The 12749-nt window shown below is 37.3% G+C and overlaps 1 protein-coding gene across 1 annotated transcript; it reads right to left on the reverse strand.

The window, feature by feature from the left end:
- Positions 1-131: 131 nt before the first annotated feature.
- On the reverse strand, positions 132-10348 carry LOC118755075 (mitochondrial 2-oxodicarboxylate carrier-like). The gene is made up of 3 exons (XM_036489928.1): positions 9858-10348; positions 1054-1236; positions 132-903 (listed from the first exon to the last, which is right to left on the reverse strand). The coding sequence occupies exons 1-3, from the start codon at positions 10062-10064 to the stop codon at positions 331-333; spliced, it is 963 nt and encodes a 320-aa protein (XP_036345821.1). The 5' UTR covers positions 10065-10348; the 3' UTR covers positions 132-330.
- Between the last annotated feature and the right edge of the window lie 2401 nt (positions 10349-12749).

Below are 12749 nucleotides of genomic sequence, written 5' to 3' on the forward strand. Positions count from 1 at the left end.
GTTAATTATACACAGCTTTGCTCCAAATTCGAGGCGAAACGTGCAAGAGCTTTGGACCACAGAAATCATTAAAAGTCAGCAGGAAAAACGAAAATTGGCAAATTAAGTGTATTCATAAAAATTACAAAAAATAAAAACATTACTTTTTATTAAAGTTTTTTCTTCCTCAAGCTGTATCATAACAATCAAAATTTAACAATTTACATACATATCAGTTAATCAATACCGTACAAAGTACATGTGTGTGTGTGTGTGTGTGTGTGTCTTGCTGTGGGCAGTTATTACAAATTTTCTATACAAATACTCATTTGGCCTCCGGATTCGCCTTTGTTAGGCCAGTTTCACTTGCAAAAATTCGTAGGCATACTCGAAGACCAGCAGCATGATCGCGCCGCCTGGACCCAATCGCATCACCTTCGGCACGAGGCCTTTGTAGAGCGCGCGGAATCCCTCCTCGCGGTACACAATGCCAATGGAACTGAATGTGCCCTTGTACTTGATGACGCCTGGCTGTGGCTGTGGTCCTTGGATGCGTGACTTCGCCACGTCGAACGGTATGTTGACGAAGCAGGCCAGCGTGCCGGATGTGAAGCCGATCAACACTTTGCGGAAGAATTCCTGTGTACTATCCTCAAAGGCGGGCACGTAATTCTTGACGCTGTGATAGAATCCAAAGTAGACCATATTGAAGACGCCGTTGCGACCCATTGTCGCTGTGACGCCTTTATTGAGGCCGCGGAAGCCCAAACCGTCGGTCTGAACGATGCGGCGTGCCACAGTCCAAGTGCTTGCCGCCTCCTTTGCTTTCGTGCGATCTGCCTGTTGCGCCACTTTGACCACCTCGAAGGGATTGACGGCGATGGCTTCGATAAGGCCAGCTGTGAGACCGGCCAGCGAGAATGTCTGTTGGGAGAGGAGAGAAGAGTGGTGAGAAGAGAGTTAAAAAGGAAGCCATGATTCATGAATGCAATGAGAATTTCCAAGGAAGGTATTTAAGAAAGGAATGCCTTTAATGAAATGGAATGTTAAGCTGAAAAGAATGTATGTACTCACTAGTGGCGTGGGTGCTGGCGCTCCAAAGAGGAATAACGGCTTTGTTTGCTCAAAACAGACGAATTTAATGGCACGTTTTGGTGTTTCAGCTATCACAGGCGGCAGTATGCCCTTCCAGAAGGAGAAGAGACCCTCTTGGCGATACATTTTGGCAAAGCAATCGAAGACGCCATTGTAGTGAGTCTAAAAGTTAACAAGAATAAGAGCTGTTTGTAAAATAAATTTCTTGTGATTAATTCCTTATGCAAAATACTAAGCATTGTGCTACGCTTACACTTTGTTTACCTAACCTAAAACGAGCGAAACCAAAAAAAAATAACGCATTCGTACATTTGGCTGGAAATAAATCATTTTTAATGCATTTCGCTAGCCTCTTCAAGAACGTTCAACCAGCTGACGCCATGCGACCAGCCTCTTTGGTAATGTAAATAAAGACACACATACGCACATACAAACTAACAAATATAATGGTATAATTTGAGCGTATTTAATGCATCCGCAGCATCATCACTTTCGATTGAAAACTATTTTTATACCCAATAAATAAAAACACTCCTACATATATACCGTTGAAGACGATTTATTTGAACATCGGAGACGAACAACAGCGTCAGAGCATTAAGAAAAGCCAACAGTAATAAAAAAATACACAGAAAGGAAATTCCAACTGGCATTAATTCTATATCTTTAATTTTTTCCTCTCAGTGTATTTTTATATAATTCTTCTAAAAATAATCTGTGGTTTATACGTGAAAATATTTCAGAAACTTTAATAGAGGAAGATCTTAGCACAGAACGGCAGACCCCGACGCAGAGGTCTTTGATGGGACAAAAAGAATGCCCTTTCCGGGTTTCGAGACCCTCTCTCAATTCGGCTTGCGCCCCTCAAAGGTGGTAAGCAAACTTATTTAACGCTACTGTGGGCAGTGAAGACCTTTAAACAATTCGAAGTGATTCATAATGGCTGTACTTTGATCTCAATGACTAAACACCCCCATCGCCCTCCTCAAAACGCAAACAGATCCAATGTAATACAAAAAAAAAATTAGCCACAACTCACTCTTTCTGCTCATCCATCAACCTTACATCCAATTATCAACAATTTGCCGACAAATTAGTTGCTGTCTACATTAGCCAAAAGCACAAAACCAAAAACTACAAAAGTCTCCGAGCGATATGCCATTGCATTTGTTAATGAATGAGGTATCTAAGTATGTAAATCGGCATGCGTTTATTTTAATTTACGATATTTTTGCATTGCTGACGCTGCGCTATGGCCCAGTGATACGATAAGTAAATAGAGTTTAACCCTGCACATACTGAGGTGGAAATATAAATTTGGATTGGAAATTATTAACTACCGAAATATCCTCTACACGGACCAATGGGTACTTAGCTAAGACCCTTTGTAATCACATGGAATTGTTTGCTTAACCAAGCCGGTAACTACGGGCATTTTGATTTCTTCACGCCGATCTTTAAAGCCACTGACGTAGCTGCGTATGCGCTGTTGACTTACTTTTGCTAACTGAGTCATGAAAATCCAGTGGAAACTTCCGCCAAAGCAACGTGTCGCCAAAAGAGACGAAACTGCTGTCGAAACCATGAACTCTCGCCCTATGAATACCGTAATCGGAGTCCAACCACCACCTGTAGTAGACGTTGAGCTTCATTTGCCTCATAAGAACCGGGTTCAAATCCTACTAGTGGAGATAGAATTAGATAGATTTACAACCCAAGAAAGACCACCGCATCTGCTTAGGTAAAATCCACAACAAAAAAAAACTTCTGTAATTTGAAGACTACTAGCGCTCAGGTCGGCCGATTTAGGGGACCTACTTAAGGAGCGATTGAAAGATGCACGTTTTAATGAGAAATAAATAGCTAAAACTAGTGGTGTCATCATCTAAGACCGCGATTGAATATCCCCTTTTATACATAGTCCTGAGTTTGCCTGAGTTTCATGAAAAATAATAAGAAAAACTGCGTGGAATATAGAAATTGATGCCATAGAGTCAACCACTGTTTTTTACAACCCAACGGATACTACAGCGTGTTTATCTTCTATCTCTTAAGGGAATTACACTTGACGGTCGAAAAAAGGTTAAAAATTAACTTTTTTTTCTGATTTATGAAATTTATAAAAAAAAAACAACTTTGCTTCCAAATACATAGAGTACATATCTGTGGACATTTGACAAAACAACTTAAGTCTGTCTTTCATGGACATACAAAATAGCATATGACGACAATACATATTTTACCGTTAAAGATAAAAATGTTGCAATTCGAAAGAAATGAGAAATTATTTTATCCTTATTCACAACCTTTAAAAATGTTTCTGTTTGCAAAAACTGCATGTTTTCATTTAAATCAAATTGATTGCTCTTACGGTAAAAAGAGAAGGAGAAAAGGAGAGGAAATGGGAAAATGCCAGAAATTACGCCGCGTTGATTTGGGGATAGCACGCGCTGACACTCGTTGACAATGGAAAACGCAACGCTTAGCGCTCCAATTTAGGAACGGCAGTAAGAGTGTGTGTGGAAATACAAGCAAAAATTTTCAATTTGACACAAGAGGGCATGAGACGAGAGTATTTAAAACTTTTTTTTTGGCAAAAATAAATTTTATATTTTTTTGTTTTTTTTTTCAGGGTGGTGTAACCTCTTAATTTGCTTAGTCCCATTGAAATTTGAACTCGAGATATCGAGAGTCAGATATGTGCTACAACAACAATAACAACAACTTATAGCCTAAACCCTCATTTCTAAGGTTGACGGATTTATAAAAATACGAGCAAATTCGGTATTTATCGTGAAACAAGTTTGCAATTACATATATTTTTTTCCAAAATTATTTTAAAATCTTCGAGTTTAATTTTAAGTGCGAAATTTTATCGGCATATCCTTTGAATTATGATAATTTGAAGCACGATATCGGTTATTTCTTGATTTTAAGTTTTGCAATTATTCTTGCAAATTTTTCAGGACCACCTTATATAATCGCAAAGAATCATGCCTGAGCCAAATGTCATGAAAATATTAAAAAAAAAAAAATCGTATTTTTTTTTATCTTTATTAACTCACACGCGCTGCGCTGTGGGTATGTGTAGGTAACGTTCTGGCTCGTTAAATGCGGCGTGAAAGGGGAGTGGACGAGCCAGTCAGTAAATTGTCGAAATCTTGTTTGTACGAAAATAAAAAGCCTTCGCTTGCAAACAAATATCTATAAATATGCATATGGGGAAATCTTAAAAAACTGGTACACTTTCAAAACAAAAAGTTTGATTTTCTAATTTGTGGGCACCTACACCTACATATGTTTTATATATGATTCTATTCGTAATCTCTCAATAAATCAATAAATATAAGTGTAACTCATTTTCATCAGGTGCTTCAAAAGTTAGACGAGGAATAAACATTTAGATCGCTGCAATAGAAAACAAAAGAATAAGCTGGGTTCAAATTAAATTTTGAGCAAAGATTTGGAAAGTTGAACTCAATTAATTGGGACGTTCTAAATTCAAAGGCATCACCCGTTTTACCAGATTAGCTCCGGTTTTCGAGATAGCGGTACTTGAAAATTTGATTAAATTTCAACTATTTTAAAAATAACCCTCTCAGTTTTAACGTTATTTTACTAAAATTTTGCACATAACGGTTTTTAATATTACCTCTATTATTCCCTAAAACGATCGAAATACGTTGACTTAAACATATAGCTCCAATACAACTGATTACTCAGATATGTGTTTTTGCGCTATAACTCTAACTTCATATCCGAATAACAAATTGCGTGCTATATGTTAAAGTGAACCAGTGCCGGATTCAGCGGGGGGATTTTGGGGGTTAAACTACGTGTCAGTCAGTGGCAGAACCACGGGGGGTGTTTTAATAAATAGACGCCATATTATACATACATACTAAGAGAGATTTTTTTTTTATAAAATAGTTCAAATTTAAGCAAAGTTTCAAGTACCGCTAACACGAAAAGTGGAGCCACTCGGGTAAAACTAGGGACGCCATTGAATTTATAAGGCTCCAATTAAGCAAAAGCAACTATCAGAACCTGTGTCGAAAAAGAGTTCATTTGATAACACGCTCGAAATATTCTCACTACAAGAAGGAGCATCAATAAAAGTAGTAAATCTTGGTTTTTACACACTTCTAGAGACAATTTTTTTGAAGCATTTTACAGGTACGTATATGTAACGTTATAAGGACTAGTATTTACAAAAATATTTAGATCGTTTCGACGTATTTTCCAATTGTGGTTTCAATTAAGATGTTTTTGGAAAAAAAATTACGCTCAAGATCGCAGAATATTTTATAAGAGTTGGTTTATTCTGAAAGCACAACTCTCGCTAAGGTATCAAGTTATTTGTAGAATACAATACATACTTAAAAAGTGTTTAAAATGAAATGCTTCAAAAACTATACGCGATACGCGATATTCGTTAATTGCCAGTTAGTTATTTTTTAAAGCACACTTTAGTTGCCTACTACATACGAAATGTACAGATAAGTAAATGAAAATAAAGCTAAATAACACAAAGGTTACCTGTTTTTTAGATTTGCCCATACATATGCCATACATATGTACCTAAGAAAAAAATATTATTGTCATTGTATTTTTAGCAATTTAACGAATTGTTTTGACTATTTATTACGCTTGCTATGTTGCTTGGACGAGTTGAAGCTTCTTATCAAATGTTTGACATACGAATTCGCGTTGAAATGATGACAAGATAACTAGTAGCTGTATGTACTTATTACGTAAATATAGATATGTATATACATACTAACACTGCCGGAACCAATTATTGGCACAGCAAATTTTTCAAAATATATGCAACAATTTTTATTCTAATATTTTTCCGCCAATTTTATATAAAAATATGGTTCATTCAACAACAAAAAACATAAAAATAGAATTCCTAAACTTTGTGCAAAAATCGCGAAAATTCAGCAAATTTTCATCAAAATTTTCAATTTTTTAATCAGATTTTTTTGAGTATGCAGTTTTGCAGCCCATTAATTTCTAGTAAAAAAAATGCAAGTTTGGAGTTAGTAAAAAATCGCGTTGATTTTTGAGATTTTTTTTTTGTTGAAGGTGTTTTGCATTTTTTCCATATAAAGTATTTTCGAAAAAAATTTTTTGTATGGAAGAGACTGTGTGAAAAAAAAATTGCCAAAAATCAACGGTAATTTCTAGCTACTTAAAACTTGCACTTTATTACAATAAAATTGATTGGGCTACACATCTGCATACTCAGAAAATTTTTTAAAAATCTGATTAAAAAGTTGAAAATTTTCATGGAAATTTGCTGAATTTTCAAGTTTAGGAATTATATTTTTATGTTTTTTGTTGTAGAATGAACCATATTTTTATACGAAATTAGCTGAAAAATATTAGAATGAAAATTGTTGCATATATTGTGAAAAATTTACTGTGCCAATACTTTGTTCCGGCAGTGTATGTACATACATACATATGTACGTATATACATATGTACATGCAGAGATATGTAAATATGTTTTTAATAAGCGCTTATCAATTGAGTTAAATGCAATCAACGCTTGAGTTACTGGCTGAGCTGATTAGGCGGATTTCGTAGGTGGAGTTTTCGTTGGGGCAAAGCGAAAAGAGCTCTCCTCGCTGGCAAACGAGAGACCATATATTTATACATACTTATGTACATATATGTAATATGTATGTATGTTTGTACCTAAATATTATCATTTCAGCATTCACTCTCGCTTTCAACTACATAGTTTTCCGCTGCTCTTCGAAATTCTCTGTTGTAACCATAACAACGTTTGCGCCTCGAGTGGCTTTGCTCTTCAATTATGTTTATTGTGCTTCTTTAACGTTTCCAAATGCTTGCACATACCGTTGACCTTGCCATGCCCTTTGGAGAAAATGTATCGAACATTGGGCAAGCAAAGCCACGATTGCCCCACAGTTAAGGCGCCACAAAGAGCAAGTTTTCCTTAACTAGCATGAAGTTCGAATAGTTTAATAAAATGAATTAACCTATAATTAAAACAATTTGAAGCGAAGTTGTTCGTTTATGGGGGAAAGCTAGGAAATTGAAAGTAGGCCATAAATGAAAAATTAAATTTTTTAAACAGTTATAAATTTGTTTGCTCAAGGCCAGTATGAAGTAAATGAAACGCAGCGCAACAAAATGTATCTAAAAAATATCAATACAAAATTGTCTTAACTTTTTTTTTCTACATATTGTGCTACACGACTTTTTCTGGTAATTTCGAAATTTTTTCTGAAACTTTTCGACTATTTTTACGCTTACATATATCAAGACCTTTCGAGATTTTGCAAGTATTTTCGAAATTTCGTGACTTTTCTGTGTTTTATTGGGGAATTTTCGGGATTATTTATATAAGAATTTCCAACCATAAAAAGAAACTTTACGGACTTTTCTTGCTCGAAATAAAATCTATTTATTTTTTACTTTTCCTTCAAAACTCGTTGAGGCTTTTACAATCTTTTTTCGTTTTGAAACGGTCACGCCCTAGTAGGCCTCCACTCTAACCGATGCGGCCCCAGTCGAGCGCATGAATTTCCGATTCCTCTTGGCTGCATTCGCCTTGTTGGTATGGAAATTAGCTATCTAGTGCCTAGAATTATGCAGCACTTTTCTGTTTGGCGAACTTTTTCATTATTTTTCCAATTTTCCTTGTTTTGAATTCCCAACCAACAAATGAAGTAATTTGCTGAAAATGTATGCTATTTGGAGCCAGTGACTTTTGCCGTCTCCGAGTCGTACTACCGCTTTTTGAAATTGGCATACCTGCCATTAAAAAGTTAATACTTTTGAGATCGAGTTCTAATACCTAAATATATTTTCGAGGCGAAAACTCTATTGCGTTCTTCAAATCTCTGCTCGTATATTCGCCAAGAATAGTAGTCCTAATTAGGGACAATGAGGCATATTCATAGTCAAAATAAAGTAGACCCGAAAGTTAATTTTCGATAAAATATCTTTCAAAAAAGCTGAAACTAACTTTAGAGTCGACTTTAACATTGTATGGCGTAAACTATAAAATTTAACAAAACAAATTTAAATGAAAAAAAAAAAATAAATATTGAAACAAATTTTATTGGAGATTTATAAAACCCTTTTTAATCATTTTATTTAGGTTTTATTAAAAAGTATTTAAACATGTTTAATTAAAAAATGTAAAAAACAGAAAAAATTATTATTTAGCAAATTTTTCAATCGAAAATTTTACATCATGATATTTTCATTTGACTTTTCATTAAAAACAAGCCGCAATTCAAAGCGTAATTTTTTCACTGCTAGACCTATGGTATTGAAAGGGTTAAGAAAGATATGGTTGGAGTAATCTCGGTCTATAAAAATTATAATAAAAATACAGAAAAAACTTCGAACATTAACTAATCAAAACGCTTGATTTATTTTTAATTTTAAACAATTTAAGTTAATAATTTTAAACAATTTTATTGAACTGCTGTTTTCGAAAAATTATTGTGGAAAAACCAACAATAGTTTAAAAATGTAGAAGTTATAGCTGCTCTTTCGGGGATTACCACATCTCCTCATCAGACTTCTTCAACGCAACTTCGGATTACAAAGCCAGTGATCTGCCCACTGAGCTAAGTTCGCCACGTAAACTCTTGTTGCTTTTTCCATTTTTTCATATGTTAACCCAATTACAATCAAGGGCAACTATTCTGCTGCTGTTTAATTTTTATGAAATAGACGAATACGGTGGCCTAAAAAGATGCATATCTAGAAAAATTTGTTATTTTCTTATCATTTGTTTTATTATTAAATATACGATAAGTTGGCATTGTTTGTTTTTGAAATAATAAAAAAACAACAGATAAAAGAATACCAACACAAAAGACGCACGCCGAGAAGCGCCTGCCACCTTAGAGCGGCTGGTCTGCCTTTTTTCTTATCAGCCAACGAAATGAGATTAACAAAGGCAACCAAATTGGCCGAGAATGTGGCGGAATGTAACGCCATGCGCTTACCCGCCCACGGCCCAGTGCGGTACCCCCCGCTCTAATTGCCAGATGACATACGCGCGCTCTTCCACTCTCACTCTATTTTTTTCTGCCCACTTTCTTCGAATTAAACATTGCATTTCTTTGTGCTCATTGTTACTAATTAACTACCAATGATTAAGGACAATGTCAATGCTGATGACAATGTTGGATAAGTAGCTACATAAATAGGAAGATGCAAAGAAAATCGAATGCGAAGTGGAGGAGAAAGATGTCCGAGAGCGCGAGCGGGAAGCTATCGAGGCTGTTCGATGCGGGTGATGTGCCGATCCAACGCGTTTATTTACGCTGGGTTGATTTATAAGCAGGTTCGAAGATGTAATGGCGATTTTTCTTTCAATTTTGCCTAAACAAATTTAAATAAAACTTATGTGCTAAAAAATGTTTTACAAAAATTTTTTTTTTCACATATCGTTTAAATTTCAAACGCTTTGTATCGAAATGTTTATCTTATCAGCAGAAGTCCTAAGTTTTAGCTAAAAACAGCAATCGTTATGAAAAATTCAATTAACACTCTATCCAGTCATCAATTGCCATTAGGCAAGCACACTCGTAAATAATCGCACACACATACACGCACAGTTGTAAAACATACACCTCACACATTTACAGCCTTTTACTTTGCCTCCAAAGCTGGTGACTCTCTCTCCCACTTCCCCTCTACGCCGATCTTCGAACGCACACACGCGCGATTTCCACACACACACACACCCACGCACATACATTCGTGTTGAGGTTTTACCCACCTCTCCCGCGACCTTTGTTGTATTCTGCAGTTGCATGCGCGTTTTGACCACATCCAGCGGCTGCATAATGCAAACCTCCACAAAGCCGGCCGATCCGCCGGCCATCACTTGCAGCGCGGCGCGTTTCAACGCCGGAATCTCTTTGGGTGGCGCATGTTGTTGGTGTTGTTGTTGTTGGTGTTGTTGTTGTGTGGGCGTTTTGGACATTTTGTCTTTGTTTGAAATTTTGTATTTGATTGGGTAATTATTGAGCAAATTTAGTACAAGATTGTTTTTGTTTAATTTTCGAATTGGTTTTCTAAATAATTTGGCACACAAAAAGAAAAACAAATGCAATTTACTTAAGACTTTCCGCCTTTTTTTTGCACAGTGCACACCTTTTTGAAAAAAAAAAATTCTCTTCACTTTTAATTGATTGTTATTCGGTCGGTTTCGGTGGGTCTTCGCCGTACACTTGCTGCCGCTTTGAGCTCAACCGTAGAACTGTCGATAGCAGCCGCTAGCCATTTGGTGTTGGCTGGCGCTGCTCTTCAATGGAGGCGCGCATCATTCGCTGAGCGCACAAAACGAAAAAAAAAACATACACGGAGAATTCCAAGGGGCTCAGCGCTTCGGGGGAATCTTCGCGTGCACACACAGCGCGCAGGGAGGAGTGGGTGGCGACTCGCTCTATTCACACTATTTTCATTCCTCTACATAAATGCTGAGTTATGTATGTACATACCTATATGCATATATTATAGATTTACTCATCCATGTGCACTTATACATATACATACATACACAACACTTTGGAGAGCTCACGGAATTCGTGACAGCTGCGCAGTTGAAAAGCATTTCACTCATCGCTTATTCTGCCGAAGGCGTCTGCTGCTTATTCATCTACTTATTTTCTTCCCTGCATTTGCATTTGGACAACTTTAAGAACGCGCCAAGTAACTCGCCAGTTAGTGGGAGGAGAGGGGAAAAGGTTGGGGAAGACTTTTTCAAAAAAAAAAATATCGATGTTACATCCTCTCTTTGTCATCTTAGTTTGCGTCTTCAGTGTACTAATGATATGCGGCCCATGTGCGCTGGAGATATTCACTGCCGTAAACTCTCTTCGCTATGAAGTTTCATCGTGCAGATCTTTGTCAGATGCAGAAAATAATGCATTCTATTATTCTTGGATCTTTGTTGCTTCTAGTGACAATCATTTGAACTGAAAAAGCTTCCGCGTATTTTCACCTTTGTTTGCTGCATAAACCCCCTTTCAGTCAAGTAATTTTTCATTACTTCTGAATGATGATTCCTTTTTAACCGACTTCCAAAAAAGGAGGAGGTTATCAGTTGGTCAGAATATATACATATTTTTTTGTATGTATGTTACCGCATAACTTGGACCACGTCCACCGATTTCCATAATTCTTTTTGCATCGGAAACCAATCTGGTTTAGATCCGATCATTGGATCATAAAAAAATTAACGGTACTCGTAAATTTTTATATGAGAAATGAAGTCGGTTTTGTTTTTTGCTTAAAAATGACTTTTGTTTTTTTATTTTTTTGCCAAAAGAACTTCGAGCGAGTAAATGCATTTGCATAAACAGGCATTTTGCGCCGAGTTCTGTATTTACCTTTAAATTGGGTGGGGTCTAGTGGAGAGTCAATGTAAGTTCAAAGTAATCCACGTATGTATTTTGTACCCCCTGGGTCAACACTGTTCTTCCTAAGAACGTTTTTCACTTTCAATTACCGCCGATAGCGTACCCAATACTGGCCGGGCCACGGCTAAATCAGGAAGCTTCCTTATGGGAAGTTGAAAAAATGTTCAGTATCCAACTTCGTCCACCTCTGTTGAAAGTCTGCATACCAACATATGTGCGCGATCTCCGTTGGCTACGTCCAGAGCGGCTCGGGTATCAGTTGGGTTATGTAGCTCAGAAAACCACGTAAGCGGTGTTGTGTGGAATCTTTCCACTTGACAGGTGTCAACGATTTCCGGATCTTTTCTGGCTGCAACAGCCGAACTAGAGTGGAGTCAGTTGGGTTGGTTGTGTGGCAGCCCGACATAAACTGTAGAACCAGCTTGTTTTCCTTCACCATTAGTGCGTTGGCTTCATCGTCTAAGCGTATCGCTGATGCCCACAGACCACAATATTGGTTTTTGTTCGTCATCGCGGGCTTTAAGATCATGTTTCTGAATACCATCGATGGCTGGCTGTCGTTTTGTAATAGCTGGTAGTAATGACGATGGGATATCCTTAATTAACGTTCCTCTTTGACAGGTCTAGCACCCCAGAGTAGTAGGGCCTAGTTCCCCGAACACTGGTGAGAGCAGAGTGATCGACCTGCAGGACTCGCCCAGCTCGACGTTCTTCCCCGATTTCACTTTATCTTTCTTCCGTACCTCTGGGATTAAATATGTGTGGTTAAATCCTGGCGCCTCTGTTTGCTTCGCCCTCAGCAAGAAGATGCCCTCTACGTTATTGAGTTTTAAGGATTTTGCTTTATTAAGAGCTGTCTGTACCTCCAGGTGTACGTTTTGTAGACGAAGTTGATGGCGACATATCCAGTCGTTGTGCTTTGACTCTGTTCAATTTCGACGGGTTGGACAGGGACTTCGCAGCTGCCCGTAGTTTTTTGGCTCTGCTTTGGAAGTTGTAGGTCCTTAAGATTTTCTAATCATTTCTTCCGGTGTGCGAGTTGGCAATACGTTTGGCATTCGAGTTCAGATTCTATATACGAGTGACGCTACAGCAAGGAATCCCAAGAATATTTTCGTTGTTGCACTACCGAGACCCGCATAAATCGGTTAGTCCATCAATCGTTGTTGCTTTTGCTGTAACAGCATAAAAATTCATCAAACAGCAGCTAAACCCGGCTGTCTGGATACTGTAGCCGCCTCAAAAGC

The sequence above is a fragment of the Rhagoletis pomonella genome, unplaced genomic scaffold (assembly GCF_013731165.1).
Source record: "Rhagoletis pomonella isolate Grant_MI unplaced genomic scaffold, Rhpom_1.0 Rhpom_scaffold_05251, whole genome shotgun sequence".
Lineage (NCBI taxonomy): Eukaryota > Metazoa > Arthropoda > Insecta > Diptera > Tephritidae > Rhagoletis > Rhagoletis pomonella.

Excerpts from the sequence above, each read along its gene's own strand:
- LOC118755075 (XM_036489928.1), bottom strand. The coding sequence starts at position 10,064 with ATGTCCAAAACGCCCACACAACAACAACACCAACAACAACAACACCAA. Across the intron at positions 1,237-9,857 it reads CAACAAAGGTCGCGGGAGAG|ACTCACTACAATGGCGTCTT; the intron begins GTGGGTAAAACC and ends GTTAACTTTTAG. Across the intron at positions 904-1,053 it reads CGCCAGCACCCACGCCACTA|ACATTCTCGCTGGCCGGTCT; the intron begins GTGAGTACATAC and ends CTCTCCCAACAG.